A 26,297-nucleotide genomic window follows, 5' to 3' on the forward strand; every position below is an offset into this window, starting at 1 on the left:
CCATGGTCTAATAATCCCCTTTATAAATGATGTATATCAGAGGAAAAAAATAGGTGGTAACAGGATTCACCCCACTACTGTGTGTCTCACTGACCCCTCCACTGTCTGCGTGATAATTTTGTTGCCCATGAATATGTTTGGGTTAGTTGCTTCAGAGCAATATAAAAGGAAGTGTAAGTGGGATAAAAAAATGAACAATTCTGACCTGGGCACAATGACACAGGGGGTTAGGGTACCTGCCTCTGGGAAGACTTGATTTCCATATCCAGGATCTGCAAGGTAAAAGGAGACAACTGCCTCCCGCAAGTTGACCTCTGATCTGCACAGGCACAGCATAGTGAACATGGCCACACACTGGTGCACACACACACACACACACACACACACACACACAATAAATAAATAAATAAATAAATAAAAATAAAGTAATTAAAATATAATATGTTTTTAAATAAATTAATGTTTTAGAAGCAGATTTCTCACATGCTCCTCAGTAAGGGTTGAAAATTTCAAGGCCTTACAGTAATTTTCCAACGTGGTCTAGGCAATGAATGATATAGAAAAGAATTGATGCCCACTCTTCCCTTACACATTACTTTTTGGGGAGGGGGTTTGAAAGATGGGTTTCTCTGTGGAGCCCTGGCTTTCCTGGAACTCACTCTGTACACCAGGCTGACCTCGAACTCAGAGAACTACCTGCCTAGGCTGGAATTACAGGCATGTGCATCACTGCCCAACCCCTTACGAGAATTTTCTAAGCAGGAGCAAATGCCTATCCAGTTTGCAAGTTACAGGACTGTGGGGCATTAAGTGATCTCCCAAGAGTTATCAGAATTCTGACCGTTGATGGCTTAGAAACCCTGTAACTAAGACACAAATAGGGACTTTAAATGAAACAACTTTCATAACATTTTTAAAGCATTCTAGAATAAAAGCTAAGTTGACAAAATAATTATAGCAATAGTTAACTTTTTTGAGCTTTTATGGAGTGTCAGGATCCATGCTTCACACTTTACGTGGAATACCTCTACTTCTCTTAATCTTGATCATAATCTTCCATTATGTGTATACCACTGATCTTAATTTCTAGGTGATGCTACTGTTACCTATGCAGGTAAAGAAACATGGATGAGGTCAATTAACAAAGAACTTAATTCAGGATTTAAACTGGAGAAATGAGATGATAGAACCCTTGGCCGCAGGGTTTCTATTGTATCCCCACTATCTGTTCAGCTCAGTGACATCCTGTGTACAGAGTTGAATGTGTGCTCTGGCTTGCAAGGTTTCTTGGGAAAGGTAGTGTCTATGAAAGATCAGGCCATTAAGCAGCCCAGCCAGAGAGCACATATGAATCTACTGGGACTTCCTGGCTCTGTTGTTATTAGGTTTATTTATTTGAATGGGTGTTGGGCCTGGATAGATTTGTGCATGACGTACATGCAGTACCTGTGATGGCCAGGAGATGTTGTACGATACCATGGAGCTGGTGCTACAGACGGTTGTGAGCTGCCGTGTGGGTGCTGGGTATTGAACACTAGTCCTTTTGAAGAGGATTCAGGTTAATATAACCACTGAGCCATCTCTCCAGCCCAGACTTCTTGCTTTTAATAAGGGTGTGTGTGTGTGTGTGTGTGTGTGTGTAATGTGATGTTTTAGTTACAAAGACATAGTCACAGAAATTTTGACCTGGATGCTTTCCACTTCTCTGGAAATAAAGTATGAAGTAGATTGATCCAAATATGGCAGAGAAACCGGTTTTCTAGACTAGGTTTTCCATCCTTGTTTGTATAGTAAAAGGCAGAATGGAAGGAGGAAGTAGAAGAAGGGTTAGAAAGAAGACCTAATAGGCTTATTGCAAAATTCATTTGAAGGGCAAAAATATGGTTTGTTCTGGCCACCTTGTAATGTTGATTTTGTTGGGTCTTGGCTTGGGAAACATCTAATATGTTTGGCTCACTTTCCAGGTATATGGGGAGAGGTTCATGACTGCAAGTGGAGCAAGAATTTAGCTTCACCTTGCTGCCTTGTTGTTACAGAGGAGCTGGATATATAGATTTATACTGCATTTTTAGAAACAGAGCTAGGCATTTCCTTTCTTTTCTGGTCCACTATCCTCAAAGGCGCTCTGTGTGTCCAAGAGCAACAAGGTTATTTTATTGATTGAAGATGATGTCAGATCCCTGGCAGTGGCATGATTAAAAGTGTGGGCAAATTAAAGGTTACATAGTTCCTATTATTTTGGTTCTTGGGCATGAGGCAAAGGATCTTCTCTTTTGTTAATAGTGTCATGTTTTTCCTTAGCATGCTGATGGACATAAAGTTTATCAAAAAAGAGACATAAGCTGAGGAGAACTCTGTATAATTTTTGTTTGTTTGTTTGTTTGTTTTCTCATGAGGTGATTTGCCTTCCTGTAAAACAGAAACCAGAACCATGTGGTAAGGAAGCGGGAGAACACAGTGTCTCGTTGGTATCAGAAAGTGATTTGGGGTCTGAAAAAGATCTGGAGGAACTTGAACAAAATTAAGGGGGCGGGGGAAAGTGATTTTGGTCAAGTAAGGTTTTCTCCAGTGAAGATCAGGGAGGCAGGAAAAAGCCAGTCTCAAATCAGCATGAAGAATCTCAGTAGTTCTGTAGTGCCTTTCCTCCAGGGGCTCCTCTTTGAAAGCCTAGGACCATTTTCTGGTTTCGGTTGAAAAGCAGACACTTGTTTTCTTCAGAGTAGGACAAGAGCATGTTAGTTATTTACCAGAGTTCTACTCCCAAGTCTCACTTTGACTCCAATTAAAAGGTGTTTCTCTGCTTTGCACTGGGGGGGGGGGAGACACCCTCAAATAATTACCTTGCAGATTGGAGGCAGTTTTGCTTTTGATCACGATTATAATTTGGACCAAAACAAGGTGGAAAGACAAATTTCCGGGTTTGTTCACTCCATATCTGCTCGTTTATTTTTGGCAACATTGCAAGGAAATAATGCTAAATTAATCACTGTGTGGTTTTGTGGATTTTTTTTTCAACTTGAAAATTTTGGAAAAGCTCCCAAAATACAATGATGCTCATGTGCTTCTTCTGCATTGGCATGCTTCTCACAGAGCCTCTGGTGTGCAGTAAAAGTTTTTTTTTTTTCTTCCTTTAAAGTGATACAAATGAGTCATGGCTAGGCCAGGATGTGGTTCATGTGCAACCTTACCTAAACACAAACTCTTCAGTTTTACAGTAGCGATGGTTGGACTTGGAGGGAGTTTTAGGATTCAAAGCCAAAGCTGTAAATGAAGATGATCTCAAATGGAAATGAAATGAAGTAGATTCCTTTTGCTGAGACCCTGGGTCAGAGAAAGTGCCGAGAGGGCAATCTGAGGCATATTCTGTTTTGTTTTGAACCCAATAGGCTGTTTGGCTTTCCTCCTCTTGCAAGGGTGATTGGCCGTTAATCAGATTGTAAGCTCAATGAGAGCAGGAACTATGTTTTGTATATCTCTGTATGACTCATCATGTCTAGTACGAGGCTGGCAAATGTCTGGAATGCTCAATATTCAATAAATATTAAATGACTTGGTTGAAGTTTGTTTTTCTTCTGCCTGCACGAGGCTGTGGCAGTAGAGTCAGGAGTTTGATATTCAGTGGTCTTTTTTTTTTTTTTTTTGGACTCTGGATCTAACTTACAATGTCTGCCTTCCCTTCTGGTCGTAAGGTAGTTAAATTCACGAATCTATCCTGCTACTGACACCAACTGAATGTTGTTTCCCAAGGTAACAGTGATTGTGGGTATTTACCACCATCTAGGGTTCCAATAGGCATGGCTTTCTAAGGCTGGGAGACTTGAACACAGCGGCTCTTTCCAGGGTCACTTCTTAGTCTTTCTGTCCCGTTGGAGACTGGAATGACCTCCTGCACACACCTGCTGCACAGTGGGCTCTCATTTCAAAGCCACTCATTTCAAAGCCAAGCAACACAGGACAAGACTATCCCTTGGAAGGAGTAGTTTGTTTAATTGCTGGCTCATGGTGGCAACTTAGAAACGACATTTTGATTTCTCCCTCCCTACCCTTCCTGAACATTTCAGAGTGACCTGTGGTTGGACTCTTGCCGGCGCTTACCCTGAACCTGAGTGTTAGGGGAGAGGGAATCTGCTGCTGCGGTTTCTGGAGCTGCCCATAAGCAAGAGTTCCCTATCCTCATCAAGGCTTTAAGCCTAAAAGAAAGCAGAAATAGGTATGAACCGTTGGTGTGCATATATGTGCGCGCACATGTCTGTCTGTGTGTGTGTGTGTGTAAGAGTGTGCCTGTGGGTGGGTGTGTATTTGTGTGTATGTTTGTGAGTGTGTATGTGAGTGTGTATGTGTGTACGTGCTTGAGTACATGTGCTTGAGCACATGGGACCTGAGTTTGTGCATGCTGACCCACAAGAGGGCATGCCTGGGAGCCTATGTGTGCGTGCTGGAGGACGGGTGTGGCACGGGAGGGGGTGGCATACCTTTGAAGGTATGGGGTCTGGGACAGCTCAGTGTCTACATTCTCCTGCCTTGTGGGAGAGGGTTAGAAGTAATATTTGTCTTAACTACAAACATTCTTGTTTCTACCTTTTTTTTTTTTTTTTGCTAGAAGAAAAGAATTTGGTAGTCATCTGTCCAATTTCAGGCAACAGAAGAGATTTTTCTATTTGAGTCTTGAGTCCAAATCTGGGAACCACAGAGTGTTACAGGAGTGGAGAGGAATATGATTACAGGCTAAGTTAGGTAGCCTTTTGGTGGTTAGCTTACACTTTTCCCCAAAATAGGGATGAGATACAAAAGAGTTGTTTTTATTTATTTTATTTATTTATTTATTTATTTTTGAGCTGGGAATATAGCTCAGCGGTAATGTGCTTGCCTAGCATGCCTGTGATCCCGAGTTCCATTTCTAATATCACAAAACAAACCCATCAATAAGATAATTATATATCCGAATAAAAAAATAATAAAATGTGCTTTTGGGAGGGAAACTGTTGGGTTAGCTCATTCCATAGAACAGTTGGAAGGCACGTAGTGATAGGCATCAAGAAGGAAGAGAAGCCAGAGGCTGAGCATGTCCATCTGCTGTCCCCATTCTGAATGCCCTGCAGCACTAAGGAAAGGGATTTGCAGAGAGCTGGGGGAGACTTACTGTCCAAATAAAGACCTGGTAGGTAGAGTGCGGCATTTTCATTTGGAAACCCGAAACTCAGTAGATTGGCCCTCACAGTGACTTTTGTGTGACATGTCCATGCACACCAAGTTACTTCAGGTCTCTACAGTGAAAATCTCATGCTTTAGCATTGCTGTTTACTCGCAGTGTTTAGCAGGACAGATTCTTTCTAGAGTCTTTGAGTGTCTGGTAAATGGACATGCGCAAGTCGGGAGGGTTGGTGCATGTGACTTGCCCTTCAATTTTTCAGATGAGGAAACAGAAGTCATGAAAAGAAGAGCACTGGCTTAGGCTACCTTGTATATTGCCATAGTCTTATGACGTAGATCTTAATTTGTGCTGTTGCTGTCTATTTGACAAGATCCATAGTAACTCTTTAGAAGAGCTGATGAAGATGGTCATCATGTTGTTTCAGAAGGATGGACTTGGATTTTTCAGTTTCTAAATGTCAGAGGTTCTTCCCCCTATCCACTTGTCCTACCTAACACCAACAGCAAGCTGCCTTAATGTCTCTCCTTGATGGCCTAAGAGAAACGTGTCAGTAATACTTGTTCAAAGCTATTTTCTTATTAAGTAATGGAGCATCCAAAATGGATACTAAAAAGATGTTTTTAAGATTATGTTTCAGAGTTATAGGCAATCTGAGAAAAAAATGACATTGAGGCAGGGATCATTTATGCCTGTGCTAGCTAAGCTCTCTTTACCTATTATTTAAGTTATTGTTTTGAATTTTATTTTTCCTATATTACATGCTGAACTTATTCATAAATCCTGTTTAGGGGGTAACTTTGCCCACTTCTCTGTCTCTACCTTCATAGCATAAGATTTCTAGTTTTGATTTAAATAGAGTACAGAGAGATGAAACTCGAAAGGGTCTTAGAAAACTGCCCGCTCTGACCACCACCCTACTTGACTGCTCCTTGCTGGCCCACTCCTTTTAGAAAGTAAGTCAGGATTAGTTAGATCATGGTAAAAGAGGAAACCACTTTTTGAACTAAATGTTCCTCAACCTATCAGTGCTAAAGACAAGAAGCATGGAATTAATCTACGATTTATGAATGCAGTTCCTCTGTTTTGTTTCTGTAATGGATTCCTCCCCTTCAAAAACACGTTTTCTTCCCCTTTAGAGGACTGATTAATCCATCACCTGGATGTTAAGCTTCCTGTTTCCCCTTCCCAGGTCAAGGGCAGCCCAAGTGCCCAATTTCTCTCTCTCTTCACAAAGCAACGCCAGCTATAGAGATGAGAAATTCTGAAGAACAGCCAAGTGGAGGAACTACAGTATTGCAACGCCTGCTTCAAGAGCAGCTTCGCTATGGCAATCCTAGTGAGAATCGTAATCTGCTTGCCATACACCAGCAGGCCACAGGGAATAGCCCCCCATTCTCCACTGGCAGTGGGAACCCCGGCCCTCAGACCGACGTGTTGAGTCCCCAGGATCACCACCAGCAGCTCGTGGCACACCCTGCTCGACAAGAACCCCAGGGCCAGGAAATCCAGTCAGAAAACATCGTCATGGAGAAGCAGCTGTCCCCTCGTATGCAGAATAATGAGGAACTGCCGACCTATGAAGAAGCCAAGGTCCAGTCACAATACTTCCGGGGCCAACAGCATGCTAGTGTTGGCGCTGCCTTCTATGTCACAGGAGTCACTAACCAAAAGATGAGAACCGAGGGGCGCCCATCAGTGCAGCGACTCAATCCTGGAAAGATGCACCAAGATGAAGGACTTAGAGACCTTAAGCAAGGGCATGTCCGATCCCTGAGTGAAAGACTAATGCAGATGTCACTGGCTACCAGTGGAGTGAAAGCCCACCCACCTGTAACCAGTGCTCCCCTCTCCCCACCACAACCCAGTGACCTCTACAAGAATCCCACCAGTTCCAGTGACTTCTACAAGGCTCAAGGGCCACCTCCCAGCCAACATAGTCTGAAGGGCATGGAACACCGAGGCCCCCCACCAGAATACCCTTTCAAGGGCATGCCATCCCAGTCTGTAGTGTGCAAGCCCCAAGAGCCAGGGCTCTTCTATAGCGAGCATCGCCTGAACCAGCCAGGGAGAACAGAGGGGCAACTGATGAGGTATCAGCACCCCCCTGAGTATGGCGCGGCCAGGTAAGAGTTCCCTTTCTGTCATTTCCTGGCTTTATCCCCAACCAGCCTCTCCTGCTGCATTTTGGGAAAGGGAAGGAAAGGGCTTGATATAACAAACTTCCCAGTGGCTGAAGAGAAAAGCAGTGCCTCATTTTAGTGTTAATGTGCTCTCTTTCCTGGGATTCTGCAAGAAGGGTCATTATTTCTAATCTTGCGAGTTCTTAAAGGCCTTTCCTTAAGAAATAGAAGCAGATTGTCTTGGACTTTAATAAGTCTGCCACATTGTGTCACCTCCATCACTCACAATTCACGTTTGTGTGTGTGGAGCAATGTTTGTTTCCTGTTAGTTGTACTGTCTCAGAGAATTATTGTGATACTTTTTGACACTCAAGAGCCAGGCAGATACAATTGTTGGTGAGAGAAGAATTATATGCATGTGCTGGCTCAGAATGTTCCTTGCCTTGACCTTCAGAAAATATCTTGCAGGGGGTGCTTCTTGGTTCCTCTGGAGAGAGCTGGTTAGGCAGCTGCCTGTCATGTTTTTAAGCATCTAGGTTAAATTCATATTATCTCTGTAGAAGTTCTTCCAGATACTAAAAATCTATGTGCAAAATTTTGCCCATCCCTTCCGTTTTATACCTTTTGTTCTTCCTAAGTGTATTTCTTAATCATTCAGCACCCATTGTCATTTTTACTACTCACCCAATCCTGATTCTTTTTTATTGGTTATATTACTACTCTTTGGTACAATTTTAGGACATGGTACAGGGGAACGGTTAAACAAACACAGCAATGAAACAGTTATGCTTGGCATCCTGGCCTCTTACCAGGGTTAGGTAATGATGGGTATCCATAAGTTTGATGCCCTAGGTGGCTCACAGTCCAAGACCGTGATCTCATTGGTATCTTCCTCGCCTCTCTATTCGTTCCTTTGGGAAAGAACCTCCTGGTTTGAAGTTGGTGAGTCAGGAGATAAGGCACTTGGGGTGGAGTAGGGCGGAGGTAAGAGAAGTTACCTAGCATTTCCTGGTATTTCTTTTCTCCCCCTCCAGGTCCTGATTTTTTCTTCTTGACCAGAGGCAATTCATTTTAGGCTCCTCCCCTTGCTTTACCGGTTTAGGATTTTTTTTTTTCTCCTTAACCCAGGGTGATTTCTTAACCCTTTGAAAGTTCCTCTGAAGTTTTCAGAAGGCAGGAGCCTGATTTTTGATAATCATCTCAGGACAGAAAATGGGATAAGAACAGGGCCCCTTCTGCTTTCAACTACTACAAGAGCCCATCTCCCATCTGCCCAGTGAAATGGAAGACCCAGGGAGGGCCTGCACCCTTGGACTGCATAGCTTAGTGGAAATCCATTCAAGCTAGGAAAATGTCAAGGAAGCCTAGGGCTTTTGTTTTGCTTTTCCCATCAGTATGGACACATTGGAGGCACTGCCTCCCTTCTGGCCTGTGGATGGGGTGATGTCTGATCTGTTGCCTTGTGGAAGAGTGTGTTGGCTAGGGTGTGGAGCTGAAGCCAAAGCCCCAGCTCAGCACATGGCCCGCCTTCCCAGGAAAGCTATTTTCAGAACTCATTCACCAGTATTGTTTGTGATCTGAAATGACTCCCACAGTGTTTGAAGCTAGATGGAAAAGCTCTTTGATCTGCCTAAATAAATAATGGGACAAAGAGGGGTTTTTCTTTCCCATACTGATTAAACAACCAGAGAAATTAAGCTGCATATATTTTATAGGAAGATATGTGTCTTTTCTCTTTCCTTCTAAATTTTCTGTGGATCTCAATTCATGGCCCTTGAAACAACAAAGTGTATGCTGACCTACCTTTGGTTTTGTTTTCTGTTTATTTGTTTTTGTTTTTTGTTTTTTTTTTTTGGCAGCGCTGGGCATCCGATCCAGGGCCTCCAACCCGCTAAGCAAGCGCCCTGCCCTTCCACTGAGTTCCGCCCCCAGCCCTTGAGCAGTATTTTAACACACTGGTACACTCTAACAGTTGCTTCTCTGCGGGACACGAACAGCATATTGATATGCTGGATGAATAATAAAATTGCCTAAGCTAGAGGTTTTCCATGCGAAGTTTGAGTATACATCCAACAAACTCTGTCTCTAAGCGTTTTGCATGCCCTGCGTGGGGGAGTGGCACCTATTGAAAGATCCTTGGCAGGCGGAGGCAGTCCAACAGCTTTCCACAAGTCTTCTGCTTTTCCGCGCTGACACCTTTTCCTGCTTGATTTCCTATATGGCCTGTGAATATCTTCCCAAGTAGCCGTAGCTCGCAGAAAAATTGAAAAAAAAAAAAAATAGAAAACCTACCTCTTAATTCTGAACCCGCAGATGACAGATCAGGATAAAATGTCAGTTTTTCTGAAGAAAGTGCCCTTAGAAAGAAAACCCTGCCTTCATTTGCCTTCAGAGAGTCGGTGAACTGTTGGAGATTTGCTGTTCAAATGAACACAATGTTATAAACAGTCCTTTGATTACTTCATCATCCCCATGCCCTCCTCCCTCCTTAGAAAAATAAATAGCTTGAATGCTCAGAGCTCCAGATGGGGAAATAAAGCCAAACCATGCGAAGAATTATTAAATTTCTAAATCTTTGTCTGAGTACTGAACTGTTTTTTTTTTGTTGTTTTTTTTTGTTGTTTTTTTTGTATCCTGGGTTTATACACTGATCAAGTGCTTTTAAAAAATCAAAATCACTTCTGTTTATATAGCAGCCACCCCCTTTCAGGTGTTGAAATCATGCCCAGATCTGAGGTTCCTTGAAATGCTTGTTGAACAGAATCTCAGGGTGACCTAAATCTGTAGCTCAGAACAGAGCTACTTGTGCAATTGGAACAGTCTGGAATTATTCACAAGCTGTTCCACGATTCACAGTCACTGTCGCAGAGCCTGGGAGAGAGGCACCCTTTCTGTGGTGAGAAGCCAGCTATAGGCTGCTGGTGGCACCTGCTCTGGAGAGAGAGAGAGAGAGAGAGAGAGAGAGAGAGAGAGAGAGAGAGAGAGAGGTATGCCCATACTCATGGGCGCATGAGTGAGTGACTGAAGAGAATGGGGACCCTATAGAGGTAGCAGGGTGGGAAGGTCTGTATTTGCTAGGGATGTGTGTATGTGTGTTACTTTCCCTTTTTGTCTTTACAAGCTCTTTTTGAGAATATATCGACTCTCTCAATGCAGGTTTAGGGAGCAGCTTCAAGTTTGGTGAGTGGTCTCTTCCATAGATAGCCAGCCAGGTCTCCTCTTCTGCAGATCACTAGTAGCCTGTGAGTTTTAAGGAGTTGGATGTTGGAGAGAAGGAGCAGAGGGGCAGATCAGGTTGTCCCTGGGATCATGTGATTCTATTGTCTCCTTGTTGGCTCCTTGTTCCCAGTTAGTTCTGGCAGTGGGGAGTGTTTGGAGATGCTGTGGGGTGGAAGGACCTGAAGAGTGCACTGCCTTCGCCTTGGCCACTTTATTGCTATCATTACTTTTTCTTTTATTATGTAGTCTTCAGTGTGTTTTTATTTCCTGTGACGTAGGCCAGAGTTCTCCTCAACCTGTGTCTTCTTCCCTGAGCCCCATGTTCTCCAACAGACCCTTATTTCAGGGTTACCATTGCCCTGCCTTTTGATGGTGGGCAGATGTTGAAGCCCAGCTGGAATTCTTTTGCCTGGAGTGGGTCCCTACTTTTTCAACTACTTGTTTTCAAATCTGCCAGGGAAGGACTGCCTTGGTTTTTCCAGCACTCTGCTTCCTTTTGTAGCCTGGGAAGTCAAGGGGCAGCTGCTTTGTTTTGGCTTATCTTCATCCTGGGCTTATCTGACCCCAGAGACCTTCCGGAAACCTTGCAGTATCTTTTGCTAGAACCCTGAGAAGCTGTGCACTGTCCAGGGCCTTGACAGGCCATTCACCCTTCAGGGAGGAGAGAGGCAGATGCCTAAGTCTGTTTGAGTAAAAGGCCCCTTATGCTTGATAAGCTCCCAGGGGAGCTGTGGAGAGGAAGCCCTGTTTGAAACTATGTGTTCAAGCTTTGAGAGAGATATACCTCAGGCAGTGGACTTTCAGATCCTGAGAACGAGGGCAAAAGATAGTGCTGGGATTTTTTTTTCATTACATTTTGAAAGTAGGGTTGGAGAACATGAAATTTAAGACCTTCTTTCGCCCAAGAGATTCAAAGGCCCCCTCCTCCCAAATCTCAGGACATTCCAGCTCTGCATTAGACATATTAAAACAGCTCTTGGGAAGGAAGCACACGGTTGTTTTTACCTGTATAGAAAGTGAACATGTACAGGATGGGAAGTGGAAACCTTTCACCACGTAAGTTCACAAACCACCCCGGGCTCTAGGGAAGAAAGGTTATGTATGGCGTCAGCTCTCCAGTTGTAGGCTTGACTAGTGTGTCATTTCTTGTATGCTCAAGTAGTTTACGCGATTTCTTCCATATTTACCAATTAGTTCCAGCGACAAGTGTGTAAAATTGGAAGAATTGTGTGTATATTAGAGGCATGTACGAGGCTGCGGGACAGACCACAGGTATAAAGAGGTTTTAGTACTTTTGTTGAGTATTGAGGTCACTGGCTGTGTCCATGAGCAAATATTTGGGATGACTGGGCTGTAAACAGCCTATACAGGGAGGAGTGGTTGGGGATGCTGGTTACTGGAGTGTGTGAGAGAGAAATGTGCTAAAGTCTCTGGATTGCTAGTGAAAAGTTAATGGCTTCTGCTCACTTGTCCAACTTCTATCAAGAATTTTATGCAAATTAGCACATAGATTAACAGGAAGACACTAACAAGGTCAACATATCTCACCGGTAGAAAAGAAGCTATAGTTCTTACTGAGTCAAAACAGGTAGAGCTCCCCGTATTTTTGCAATTCATTTGAAGCCTGACTGTTTTGGAACTCAGTGTGTGGACATGAGTGCTAAGACTGTGCCCTCATGCCCAGCAAGATAAATTTAAGAAGGACTTATTTTATGTGTATGGGTGATTGGCTTGCATGTATGTCTGTGCTCTCTATGCATGCGGGATACCTGTCAGAAGACCGCATCGGATCTCCTGGAACATGGCTGTTATGTGGGTTCTGAGAACCAAAGCTGGGGCCTCTGACTGGGCCACTACTCTTATCACTGAGCTATCTCTCCTTCTATACTAAGGAATTTGAACAAGGTTTCACAGAGCTAGTAAGTGGTACCAAAAGTCTCTGAGGACACCTTTTTGGTATCTAAATCATGTTCTTAGTCCTCTGTCTTCCCCGAATTGAGAAATTCAGGAACATATAAAGTTCAGCCTGGGCCAGGGGCTGAAAAATAATGTTTTTGCCTTCAGAATAAACAGACATAAATGCTTCCTGTTAGTGTTGATAGTGGGAAATAACACATCCATATGTTTTGATTGTTTTAATTAAGAGTTATGCACAAATTATTTGTACTTAGGTATTGATATTTCATGTCTCATAATTAGTTACCAAAAATCAGGAAGCCATATTAAACAGTGTACCCAAGTTTTCTTTCTGAGACAGTCTGTAAGCAATAGGTTGGGGATTTGTACAGCACTGCTTAGAAATTCAGGAAGCCAGAGCTGGAAGTGGAGTGCTATCACTAACACCATAGTTCACTCTTCCCCAGATCTCTGGCTTTGGCTTTCTTTCTCTTTCTGTTTGTTTCATTTGGGATGGGACTCGGGGCCTTATGTTATGTACTCCAGGCTTGTGTTTCAGCTCTGCACCGTATCCAATCCCTCAGCACATCTGTTTTCTTCTCTGGGTTTTAGTTTCACCCTATCCAAGAAAATAATTCCTTTAAAGTCTTTCTAATTCCTAAATTTTGTGATTCAGTGTGCTATAAATAGTACAATAATGTTGCCTGTATCTTCTCCAAGCCTCCATATTGCTCCTTAATGTGTATTATTAAATTGATAACTGGAATGAGCAATAATTATTTGGTGTTAATTTAATAAATGTCTTTGTCTCTTTGAGAAATTCTTGAGTGTATGAATTCTCAAAGGTAGTTGCAGATAGGACGATGAAAGGCAACCGAGCGACTGTTTTAAGTAACCAAGTAAACATATTTTCTAAATTGAAGTCTTTGCATACATAAAGTTTTTTCCAGACAGGTTCAGTTTTCAGTCAGGCCGTGAGCATTACTTTGTACAAGAGGAATTTTAAATGACTAAGGAATGAATGTGGAGATAGCCATCTTACAGTTTTCATACTTACCTCAGAGGTTATCTGGTTTCATCTCCAAAGGCTTCATAGCTAGTGAGCAGTAGCTGTTGGACAGAGCCACAGGATGTCTCGGTAAGAATGGGACTCTAGAGTTCTTTGGCGGGGATCTAATTCGGCTTGCTTCGCATTTTACCTGTATTTTGGGGGTATCCCTTTGTGTCATTTACTTGTGCCTTGGGAATGAACTTTATCAGAGCTGGCTTTCTGTGTTTTTCAGGACAACTCAGGACATCTCACTGTCTTTGTCGGCAAGGAATTCTCAGCCTCACAGCCCGACATCTTCCTTGACGACCGGGAATCCGTTGCTGCAGTCTCCACCATCTACGAGACTGTCTTCTGCCCAACACGCTTTGGCCGCTAACCAAGGCGACCACTCTACACACCTGCCCAGGCAGCAGCAACACTTTCTTCCGAATCAGAGTCATCAGGGAGACCACTACCGTCTCTCCCAGCCCGCCTTGCCTCCTCCAGTACCACAGCAGCAGCCAGGGGAAGCCTACTCAGCTATGCCTCGGGCTCAGCCGTCTGCTTCTTATCAGCCCATGCCAGCTGACCCTTTTGCCATCGTCTCGAGAGCCCAGCAGATGGTTGAGATCCTCTCTGACGAGAATCGGAACTTGCGGCAGGAGTTGGATGGATGCTATGAGAAGGTGTCCAGACTGCAGAAGGTATGGCTCCCCTTGAGGGTCAATAGCGGCTTCTTTGAATCGTACTGGTGGGACCTGTTAAATACCTATATAAAAGTTTCGTCTGTGTGCACTTATCATAAAAAGGTTTCCTCTGTGTGCGCTTACCATCTTGCGTGGGTAGATCTTTCAAATTCTTCCTCTGATGTTGGTCAAACTTTATGAAAAGGCTTTGTCTAGGATAACTAACTTTTCTCTTTTTTTATTATCATAAGAACAAAACAATGGACTTCATGATGAAATTTTTACAATGCTTATCATGTACTTTCATTCTATAAACACTCGCTACCATCTTTTGTTCCCCCTTTTTCTTTAAAAGAGGTAACATTTTGCTTTTATATTAAAAGAAAAATATTATAGATGTCCCAGACTCTATAACCCTAAAGAAAGACTTCTTTCGTTATTTTATTCAAAAAGTCATCAGATATATTTCTTCATAAAGAATATTAGTAAGGTCTGTGCTCATGGAAAACTTGCCAGCATTTAAAGGCTTTTTGTCTTGATTATATTTTTCCCATATGATTTTGAGTCAAAAGTATAAAGCCATAGTTCATAGTTTCTAGAAAAATCCCACCAGCTGAGATTTTGTATGGCTCAGGAAAAGGCTGACAGTGCTCTTCCTTGTGGGAGTTCTCTTCCAAATTCTTCTTTGACACTAGCCCTCCTCCCCACTTTTGCTTTGGTCTTTCTGTACAGATCCGCTTCGGCATCTGCTCTATTTCCCTGGTGTGGGTGTATGTGTTGAGGGGGACACACAAAAGGCGCTTAGCGCCACAGCTGGGTGACAGGTGACAGCCCTAGGCAGAGGAAATAGAAAAAGGAGTGTGTGTCCCCAGTTCCCATTTGTCCCTGTTCCCTCACCCCCACCTTCTGCTGAAGCTGGGAATTCAGCAGTTGAGGATCTTGAGGCCTGAACCTCAGTTCTTGCCTGGGTGGCTGAGTGAATACAGTTCTGCCTTTGGCTCCTCTGTAGCTTTTGACCCTGAGGAGTTCATGTGACATGATCTCCTTGCCGACTGTTCAGGAAGTTGCGGCCAAAGGTGGGGAGGGAAGGATGGTAACCTTGTATTGTTCAGCAGCTCTATCCCTAGGAGACAACAAGAATGGAAATTTCAGGGCATGTACAAAACTAAGAATGTGCTAACAGCAGATCTTTTATCTAAAGGAGAAGCGGCCTTATTTTTTTCCATAGTGAAGTGGCTTTTATATAGTGGAAAGGATGCCCGCTTTCTCAGTTTCCTCAGATCCAGTTGAGGGCTATTGGGGTGGATTGACAGCTATTACTTCGTCTTGATTTTATATTTTCTTTCTTCTCAGTTTGACAATTCCCCTCTCTCACATTGCACTAATGCTGTAAATGAATTTTGTCGATTGACTAGAAACCCTGTTTAACTGGTTCGACCTCTCTAACTTTTAATTTGGGTGGCCTGGCCTTATCTATGACATAATTACTGGTTCCTGAGCCCAGATCATCTTTGTCAAGGATCCCTGGTGACACTAGCAGCTGGGTCAGGTGACTAGGGCAGAGAGCAAAATAGGAATTTTCTTTATTGCTTGGTCCTTGTGCTGACGTATGTCAGAAAAACACAATCATCATAGCTTGCACGTCTGGAGAAGCCAGTTCTAGCCAATGCCGAGGTCGAGAAAAAGGAACAGAAAGGGGAGAAGAAAATGCAAGGAAAAATAGGGTATACACCAGATAGTAGAGTTAAAAAGGAAGGAAGAAACGAAGGAAGGAAGGAAGGAAGGAAGGAGGGAAAGGAAAAAGAGGGGGAAGAAAGAAAAAAAGGAAGGAAGGAAGGAAGGAAGGAAGAAAGGAAGGAAGGAAGGAAGGAAGGAAGGAAGGAAGGAAGGAAGGAAGGAAGGAAGGCAGGCAGGCAGGCAGGCAGGCAGGCAGGAAGGAAGGAAGGAAGGAAGGAAGGAAGGAAGGAAGGAAGGAAGGAAGGAAGGAAGGAAGGAGAGTGAGCAAGTGAGCACTGGGGGCTCCTGGGGACAGAAAGTAGAACAAGCAAATCTTGAAACCCACCACCACTCCCCCTGTCTTCCAGGCCTTCTACCACCCACACCAAGTCATTGGCTCGGCCCTTTTTGGCCTTTCTGTGACGGTCTTGTTGCACTGCTCTTAGCAAGAGGACAGTATATCCACAAGGGGAAGGGGAAGGAGAAGGATTAGCAACAGCTTCTTCCCAGGCAGACTATGTGTGTACTTGGAGAAAAGGGCTGTCTTCTAGGTGCCGCCTTCTCTGGGCCCTGGGCGCAAGTAGGAAGTCTCACTCACTTTCTCTTGGCTGCCTCTTGCAGACCAACACCAAGCCTGCTCTTTCAAATGGAAATGTTTATTTTCTCCTCTGCAGCACTTGAATTTCCTGCAAAAGCCTTCACCAGGCGCAGGCCCGGCAGATCTTGTCTCTAAATGCCATTCGCCAGTTTTCACCTTCTGTGCTGCTATCTTGGTGCCATCTGCAAGGAGAAAAACACTTTCAAGTCTGCTCTTTTCAGTGAGCCTCATTTGTTTGCAGGCAGTTCTGTCTCCAGCAGGATTTTGAAGATGGGGGCAGCTGGAATTGGAACTGATTGTAGCCCAACTGCTCCTCCCCCATCCTCAATTGGGGTGCCTGTTTATCACCCCCCTCCCAAAGCATCATGAGCTTTGTTTAGGAAGAGTGGAAAGCTGAATCGAAATGCAGAGTGGTTATAGGAGTCAGCCTTAATTTGAAAATTGCTTAATAGGCCATGGGGTTTATTTGTCTTATATAAATTATATGCAAATAATCTCTGCAGTTGTTACATGTGCACAGGAGCTGGACTGGTGGCAGAGAAACTCTGGAGTCTAATTTCGTCTTTTCTTCCTGATTCTGGCTAATTCTGGACAAGAACGTTGGTCTTTTCTTCTCATTTTATAAGACTTGCAAAACATGAATTCGAGTTAAAAATCGGTACTAGTTTCCAACTGACTCTAGTGACTGTGGGATAAAGTCCAAATGCCTGGCATTTGAAACCATTTTATGACCTGACTGCACTTATCTTCACAGCCATATCCCTCTAGCTTCCCTGTGGCTACCACACAGTGTCTAGTCAAATGAGACTCCTGGCCACTCTGGGAATGCATTTGCTTACTCAGAATAGAATACCCTTCCCCTCACCTCTACCCATTGAAATCCAATCCCACTTTCAGGATCTGACTCCAAATGCCATCTCTCCCTGAAATTATTTTCCTCCCCTCCCCCAACCAGGGATAACTTCTTTTCTTTTTTTGCATTGCTCCTTGTTCCCTTCTGGCAGTGTCTGGCCCTAAGTTTTCTGGCTTGATTGTAGTGGAGGAGAGGATAATGTGGACATTCTTGTTCAGATTTGCACTCTTGACAGCGTAATTGTGTCTTCTTGACTGTCTGAATCTTGATTGGCTAGTTGTGAAAGGGAATTGAATTATACTGCATGAGGCTGACTATTTGCTGATTTGTTCTTGGTAAAGGTGATTTAACTACTCTCTCTGCTAACATGGGTCAAGTAACATCGCCTGGGCAGATGTCAGGGCAAAATGAGAGAACCACACGGAAGTGCTCTGAGGCTTCAAAAGAAAGTTATTGCTATACAATATACAGTATTATTAATATTTTCAAAATCAGAAAAAATTAGAAATTAAAATCGTGTGAAGTCTATTTTATCTTATTGCCTTCCATGAGGCAGAAATCACAATGCCCAGCTCTGACTCCACCCCCACAGAAATACACACACACACACACACACCTTTGTCCTATGGAAATCCTATGAAGCTGTCCAATCATTTACTGAGCTCACAGTCTTTTTTGAAAACCTAGTTCTTAAATATGTTACACTTGCTTCCTGGCCATATGTAAATTGTGAAAAAAAGATGCCACTGAAGTGTTGTATGTACAGTTCTAATCTGTCTTTCCCATTAAACTTTTAGCGGCAACACCATCTTTTTTTTTTTTTTTTTTTTTTTTTTTTTTTTGGTTTTTCGAGACAGGGTTTCTCTGTGGTTTTGGAGCCTGTCCTGGAACTAGCTCTTGTAGACCAGGCTGGCCTCGAACTCACAGAGATCCGCCTGCCTCTGCCTCCCGAGTGCTGGGATTAAATGCGTCCACCACCACCGCCCGGCTACCATCTTTCTTTTTAATGTTAAGGTGGAGACAGAAATCCAGCGGGTCTCAGAGGCATATGAGAATTTGGTGAAGTCATCTTCTAAAAGAGAGACTCTGGAGAAAGCCATGAGGAACAAGCTGGAGGGTGAGATTCGAAGGATGCATGACTTCAACAGAGATCTGAGAGGTAAGGGACTAGTGGGATTAACTTGGTAGTTGTTTTGTTTGTTGGTTTGTTTGTTTGTTTGTTTGTTTGAGATAAGGTCTACATAGTTCAGGCTGGCCTAGAACTTACTACCTTGTCTTTGCTGGCTTTGCGCTCCATAATACCCATAAGACCCTTGAAAGCATACATTCCCTACACTGGCTCTTGCTTTAGTAGGTCTTGTACTGTTTTGAGATTCACATTTGCAAACTCAGGTCTGTGTCACCCATCGTTATTGTCAAAAAAAGATACTGCCTTTTGCCAAAGGCCAGTATTTAGAAGACAAATAGCAAGTGCTTGGAAGGGTATGTGTAAGGCCCTGCTGATTTTCTGCACATCCCGCAGACCGTCTAGAGACTGCCAACAAGCAGCTGGCAGAAAAGGAGTACGAGGGCTCAGAGGACACCAGGAAAACCATCTCTCAGCTCTTTGCCAAAAGTAAGTCTGGAAACGCTACAGGCAGGTATGAAAGTGTGGATGGGTGGTAACCTCTCTGGAAATGTTGCTGGTGTGGATGGAAGAAAAGTTTATGACAATGGTGCCTGACTCTTTAGCCTTCTCCAAACAACCAGGAGAGAATGAATGTCTTTCTTCTGCTGCTTCATGAAACACCAGGAATGCTGCTGCCACAACCTCCAGACACACTACTCTCTGGACTAAGTCAGAAAAAGCCCACTTGGGTCCCCATCATTGTCATGGTTGAGACAAGACCTTAGGGAATCTCGTCCTTATTCATGCTGAAGGGATCGTTGTAGGTGCTTCCATATACTGGCTCTGGTAGATGGGATGGGCATGCAGGACAATGGTTAGTGTTTGGAATCCCCAGCCTGCACCCCTATTAAATCCTTACTGTTGTATCATATTATTACCCACTGGGAGATTGTGAAGACAGCCAGAGAAGGACGGGCCTCTGCTCTGCTATGACCTGAATTCATGGTTCTGCTTGCAGAGTTGGAGGGTACAGGGCTGGGCAGAGCTGTGCTTTCCTCATAATAGGGTTTCCTTTGTCTGGAAATACTCCTAGGACTGTAACAATGAATTAATCCTCTTCTTTATCGGGTCCCTAATGGACTCCACCCAGCGAGACAATGCCTAATTCTTTCCAATTGCTATAATAAAAACAACAATAAAAACTCCATAGTAGATTGAGTCCACTGGGAGAATAAATTGGGTTGAGAACAGATGAACTGTCCTTGTTTCTGCAGATGCCTAAGTTTGGCTTTGCCCTGCCCCAGCCTCCCTCAGTGCAGCTCCCGCTGCTATCCTGCTTGTTGGGGACTTGTCAGACTCTTTTATTTTTGTTGGGCCTCCCAGTGACCCTTTCATGTCATTCTGTGCAGTTTCCAGTTAGCTTTTACAAGTTTGTTTGATCTTCACTTACAATATTCCCATCCCTGCCTGGGTTACTCTGTTGTGCTCTGGCTTCTGAACAGTTTTGTTCTTCCTCTTTGCCCTGAGCCTCCCCGTCCTTTGTCGGTAGTCTAAGAGTGAGGAATGCTGTTTTTCTGGTGTCATCAGAACCTAGGGGAAATTGTGAAGTTGCTTTTGTGGTGTCACGGTTACCCTGGAAGCTAGTTCAGTGGCAGGAAGATGGTGGCAGTCTCCCAGAGTAAAACAAAACATATGGATTCTTGCCCTGGACCTGCTAGCTTACACTCCTCTCTGTGAGGAAATGCTATTTCAGGTGCTCTCGGAGCTCTGCTGTGGGCTTAAAAAATATAGTTATTTGCTAAACCAAATTACATTAACAGTAGAGTGAAACACTCTCAGCAGTTCTAAAACTAGGTGGGGAAGAGAGCATGCCTTTTGACCCCTTTATTTCTCTTGCCTTTGGGCATCCAAACCTCCCTCCAAGGTGGGAACTGTAGCAGGAAGGAAGAAAGCTCTTTTGAAAAGCCTTCCCTGGGAGGATACTCCAGCAACCGGAGAGACAGAAGCAGTTTAACCCAGAAGACAGTTGGGTACAGTAGAAAATCTTTGAATAGGTTGAGCTTAAGTGTGGAATCCACTCCTCATTTTCCAGATGTGGGAGCTCTTACAATGCAGTCGTGCTTGCTCTCCAAGTCCTGTTTCCTCATATGCAAACTAGAGAAGAGAAGAATAATACCTCATATCCTTGTTCTGAGGATTAAGCTAGCACAATGCCTGATATGTAGTGAACATTCAGCAAATGCTCATTGCTTTTCACGGTACATCTATTCAGATCGATGTATATAATGTCACAGTGGGAAATGAGGCCACGCTGGCATCATGAAGATAACGTCCAAATCTATTTGTTTGAGTTTCTGGTATGAGGTTTGTCCTAGATAACAGAAGTACCTGGAAAAACATGAGGAGCCATAGCTGTATATGTCAAGGTCCCTTGTAGCTATACTTTAGTGTTAAGTTCAGAAACAAAATTGCTATTCTTAAAGGTGAGACTTAGCCTTCACATTGTATAAACTAATATAAAAGAATCATTCACATCTTAGTAAAAGACATTTTTGAAACTGTGATTCTTTTCCATCATCAATCATGGTGACGGTGATTATTATTCTCTTTAGTAGGCTTTCTTGGTGTTTTTCATGTTTCTCTCATTGAAATATGTTATGTTATCTCATTGGATCCTTAACTAATATGGATTAACGAAAACAGCAAATCTGTAAAGTGTTTTTATCCTTTCTTAGAATGTCCATCTTTCTATTTATATAACTTTCCTGTCCTCATATACAGTCTACATTTTCTTATTAAAAACTTAAAGCATATTAATCAAAGGCATTTCAAAGTTATGATCTGACCATTCCAACATCCTTGACTTACCTGGGTCTGCTCCTGTTGCAGGCTGTGCCTTTTAGAAAACTGTGTGCATTTTGTCCTTTAGTTTAAAAAGAGTACTGCTATTTTGATTATACTTTTGAGTAGCAGGAATTACATGGTGGCTAAGAAGGACTGCAGTAGTCAAGTCTTTGAACAATACTTGCCTTGTATTGTTCTGAGCAGAAGATTCCTTCCTGATGTAGCATGGGCTGTTCAACAAGTGAAATGGTTTCTAGTACTATGATTAGGTTTTTGGTTTTTATTTTGAGTCTGTGCTTTTGGACTGTAAACCTTATGAATGTGGTTCGGTCCCCACCCCTATTTACTGCAGTGCCATCAGAGGGGCCTAGAGTCAGGTGTTTATTTTTCTGAGGCCTAGAACTTGTTTAAATGGACCTTATCATCATTCCTCCAGACTGCTTAGTATCCAAAGTATTTCTGCAAATTAGCTTTTAGTTAAAGTTTCTCCTCAGGGCATGTCTTGTTGAGAAAAACAAAATGTCTCGTCTGTGTCATGATGGGTTCTTTCCCGTCCTACTGCTGATAACATATTTTTCTGGCCTCCTGGGAGAACCTGGATGAACACCTGGTGACAAAAAACTTCCAAAAATGTGGGTGTTTCAGTATGAGCGCCTCTCCCAGGAATTAGCTCTCACATTTGTACATACTGAGCTGCTAGCGATTCCTCAATTATCACGCAGGGTTTCCTAACCAGATCCCATGGTTTCTGTGGTCTTTGCCCATGGAATTCTAATTTGGTAAATTGTGATTCTCTGTCCACCTACCTCCTACTTTGAGGACAGAAGTTTGCCCTGTGAATTTCACTTCTGTGAGAGCTCTCTATAGATCTCTCTTCAATCTTTTCTTTTTAATCCAGCTTTTTAAATCTCTGTTAGAATGGAGTCACAATTTTCTATTATTCTATTTTAGAATAAAAAGAATTTAAAATATGGTTGGTAGTTGGCCTAACTGCTTTTCATGTTGAAGTCAGGAAGGTCAAGAGAGGGTAGAAGTTAGAATCAAGGTCCTGTTTAAATGGCTTATCATAGATTTAGGCTCAAGAGCTGTGATATTTATGGAACCACCCTTGCATGGCTGAGATAAATACCACATCGTTTTGCTATATCATCTCCTAGTACACATTTTGCTATAGATTTCAGTTGTTCAATTTTATCTGAACAGAGATAAGGAATTGAATGCTCTTTAGATTCCATTTTCTCTATTTCCGTGCCTTTCTCCTCTTCATTTCTAGTATCTTTGATTTACCCTGCTTGACAGAGACTTCTCAGTGCTTTCATCTTTATGTGTGTTATTCTGCTTCTGAATGCAATCAGTAATTAGTGACTCTTCCATTCTAATGATATAGCCTTTATCAATGCAAATGTACATATACACACAGATACACATATGCACAGATACATGGCTACACATTATACATAGATTTACATCCCTAAATATGTTTGTATGAATGTGTGCATGCATGTATGTTCACATATATGCAAAATACACTGTACGCACACAAACATATTTTATTACATATTATAATCATTTGCTTAGATGAAATTGATGCCTATATTTCTAAATTAATTTTCCCTTATACTCTGCCTTGTTCTTTCCCACAATCCCTCCGTACCCAATCTGTCCTGCAGAAGAAAGGGTAGAAAAGAATATAAGATGGCTTCCAGTTTTACCTTATTCCCTTTATAAAAACTCCAGACTTGGTAGATACTGAAATGAAGTGAATTAGGTTGGCCATGGTGTTGGATAGGGCTTTCCCTAGAGAGGACACATTTTCTAATGGTCTTGATCTCAGAAAAGGTTCTTGCATAAGGAGTAGGATTTGAGGTTGCTTCTGTTTTATGAAATAACATATTTAGACTATTTGGTACATTGGAATAAAGAGATAGTGGGGGAAATTTTGTTCAGCTTAGTTGCTCTTTTGCCAAACATTTTCCAAACACAAAACCAAGGAAATAAACTTACTCTGTGTTGTATGTGTATGTATGTATACATGTGTGTTCATCTTTGTGTAGTGCTTGATCCTTTTTTAGGACATTTTATATCTCCTTATCCGTTGCTTCTTATTTATCCAACAAGTTAGTGGTTGATCCAGTGATAAAATATAAATGTTGTAAATTTTGATTCTTTTAGCCATGTTCTAGAAGAGTATACACTGTCAAGTAATTAATATATATGGCATATTAGTTTTGCTCACTTAAGGCTTTGACCCAGCTTCAGGAAGACAATATTGATATTCCATGTCCTCACAGATAAAGAAAGCCAGCGGGAGAAAGAGAAGCTAGAAGCAGAGCTGGCTACTGCTCGCTCTACCAATGAAGACCAAAGGCGACATATTGAAATCCGAGACCAGGCACTGAGCAATGCCCAGGCGAAGGTGGTGAAGCTGGAAGAAGAGGTAGGTGTCCTCAGGTAGCACATGAGCCCGAGAGTAGGAGGTCTGGGGAGCTCCTGGCCTTCTCATCCTTTTGAATATACAGCTTACACAGTCTTCCCACAGAGAGAGGGGCCATCTTTGGTTCCTGGTTATAACTGTGCCCACACAAATGGGTTGATTTTGATGTCATTTTCCTTCTCTACAGGTTCCTTTCATTTCTTCTATAATATAAAATTATTACAATCAAAGGAGGCAATTTTCATTCTGCAATTCATTTACTAAATGGTTTTCATACCCTAAGTTCTCCCTAATACCTAGCCCTGACTTAAGCTTCTTTTTTTTACTGAACTTTAAAGCCTTGTTTACAAAGAACTATAGAATGACTTCAGGTATTTTCAAGTCCTCCAATGATCTTGAAACTGAAATGGTCCTATTCTCCCCACACCCAATGGGAAGTCAAACCTGTCCCTTGTCGTAGGTCAGAAATGCATCTTGATGGCCACATCTTTTGCTATTGAATTTGACAGTGTGGTCTGGAGATGGAAGCTGGCTTCAGAGGTCTGACACAAAGTAAGACCCATGGAGAGGTTACAGTTTCTGTCAGGAGAATGCATCGGTAAAGATCTTGACTGTGGCTTAGAGATTAGTTTTAATGAATATTATTACGTGGTATGACTGAATTTGCCAGCTCTTTGTGTGAGTGTATGGAACCATCTCTTAACAAACACAAGGGTCCCTGAACTATTAAAAATGTGATTTAAATATGTATTTGATTAGTCTCCATGTAGAAGTTTCTCTATTGCCATACTAAACTGTTCCTGTGAAAAAGAGGAAACTTTGCTGCTGTACTGTCATTAATTAATTAATCCTGAATGCTGGTTGTGATTGTGCTAGAATACAATTAACAACACTGAACTTTTGGAAATGAGTATATTCCAGCAAAGATGTGATAATGAAGTGTAAATTGACTAAGAAATTCAAATCTTCTTAAATTCTATCTTGAAATTTGAATTGTTTTAAGAGAAATAATAACTTTCATGGATCTCTAGTAGGAAGCCACTTGGGCAAGATAGCAAATTTAAGGCCAGCTTAAGTTACATAGTGAAACATTTTCTGAAAACAATAGTAATAGCCCCCATTTTCTTACAATTTGAAAGCCTTATAAAGCCAAAACAAAATAAAATTGTAGTTTTAGCAACTAAATGGCATTGCGGCTCTTGTATATGAAATGTCTTCCCTGCCTCCCTTAGTCCCCTGCGTCCTGTCCCTCACTAAAAATGGCCGTAGTTGTTGGAGATCTCCAGATGTACAGATTTCCCCTGCTGTTCTCATTGAGCATTAAAGACTGGTTGGAGTTAGGTTGCGGGTTCAGTTTACTAGGCAATCAGACCATGTAATCCATGATATCCTTTAGCCTGACTTGCCTGAAATGTTAACTTTAAGTTGTAGAAAATCAACATAATGTGTTCTACTTCTTCAGTCTTCTGTCTTAGAAACATATTTTTACATTATGGAAAACGACAGTGCCTCAAAGCCTTGTCACATTGCCTTGATATGCCTGATTCCCCAGAAGGCCTTGCTTATTCAGGATTAAAACTGCTCAGTAAGGAATCTTAGAATTCACTAACTCTCTCACAGTTTGATACGGGGTTTTTAGTGTAATACCTTCACAGAATCAATGACTGTGTCTGTCTCATGAATGCCTTTCATGCTGGTGTGGTGACACATGCCTGTGAACCCAGCAGTTAGGAGGCAGAAGTAGGTGGATTTTGGGGAGTCCAATGGCAGCTTGGTCTATATAGTGAGTTCCAGGACAGACAGAAATACCCAGTGAGAACCTATCTCTAGGCACAAAGTGAGAGTGAGGGAGACTGAGATTGATTCATGAGTAGATAAGGTTTTCTTATGCTTGATGGATATGGCTTAAGGAAAGCCATGTTGGAAAGTAGAGAGAGAGAGAGACACTGAAAGACCTGCCTGTGTTCTGTGTAAACACACATTGAATGACTCAGGTCGGGCCTTATGAACTTTCCTTACTGCTCAGAAATATGGAGTTTTTCCAGGGCAAAGTTCTCTTGCCTGTTTTGCAAATTAGCTTTCTGAGAGCATTCTCCAAACAGGCCTTTTGGTGAGGGGAGGCTTTTCCCAGCTTTTCAAGTTCAGGGTCACTCAGGTAACTAGTTTGCATTGCACCAAGATGGCAGGGAAAATAAGTGTATCGAGTCAAGGAACCTTGGGTTCTTTTATGCCTTTGCCTCTTGAAAGCCAGCATGTAGGTACATTCCGTGACATTCACCTCATTTTTCTAATCCTCTGTGCCTCCTGCCTGTAGGCTTCTGCAGCCACTCTTGAAAGCATTCCACAGGAGGGCCACCTCAGGCAAGAACTGGTTTCCTAAATCCCTAACTTTCGATTTCTTCCAAGCTCAATGTAAATGTGAGCTTGTTCCTCTGTGAACGATGCTCTCGTGACATCTACAGAGCTATTCTGCTAGGACAGGCATGAATACATCTGTTACCCTGGCAAGTCATGGTGATACAGACCTTAAAATCAGTCTACAGCCTGGGTAGCCAACAGCCAGATGAGGTAAATGATGCATTCCTGCCCTCCTTACCGTTATCTTTTGGGACACATGTGTCTTACTGAAGTTGACACTGAT

The 26,297-nt window shown here is 42.6% G+C and overlaps 1 protein-coding gene across 3 annotated transcripts in view; it reads left to right on the plus strand.

Annotated features, from left to right (window-relative positions):
- The window catches only part of Amot (angiomotin), a 76,884-nt gene that overhangs the window by 25,594 nt on the left and 24,993 nt on the right, over positions 1 to 26,297 (plus strand). For 2 of the 3 annotated variants that reach the window (XM_057759636.1, XM_057759635.1), the window contains 5 exons: positions 6,342 to 7,275; positions 13,671 to 14,121; positions 18,285 to 18,429; positions 18,793 to 18,885; positions 23,514 to 23,659. In XM_057759636.1, coding sequence (XP_057615619.1) covers positions 6,404 to 7,275; positions 13,671 to 14,121; positions 18,285 to 18,429; positions 18,793 to 18,885; positions 23,514 to 23,659 — 1,707 coding nt within the window. In that variant the 5' untranslated portion in view covers positions 6,342 to 6,403. Of the gene's footprint in view, positions 1 to 4,061; positions 4,211 to 6,341; positions 7,276 to 13,670; positions 14,122 to 18,284; positions 18,430 to 18,792; positions 18,886 to 23,513; positions 23,660 to 26,297 lie in introns of all 3 variants that reach the window. The other variant, XM_057759634.1, reaches the window with a different exon arrangement.

This window comes from Chionomys nivalis, chromosome X, assembly GCF_950005125.1.
Source record: "Chionomys nivalis chromosome X, mChiNiv1.1, whole genome shotgun sequence".
Lineage (NCBI taxonomy): Eukaryota > Metazoa > Chordata > Mammalia > Rodentia > Cricetidae > Chionomys > Chionomys nivalis.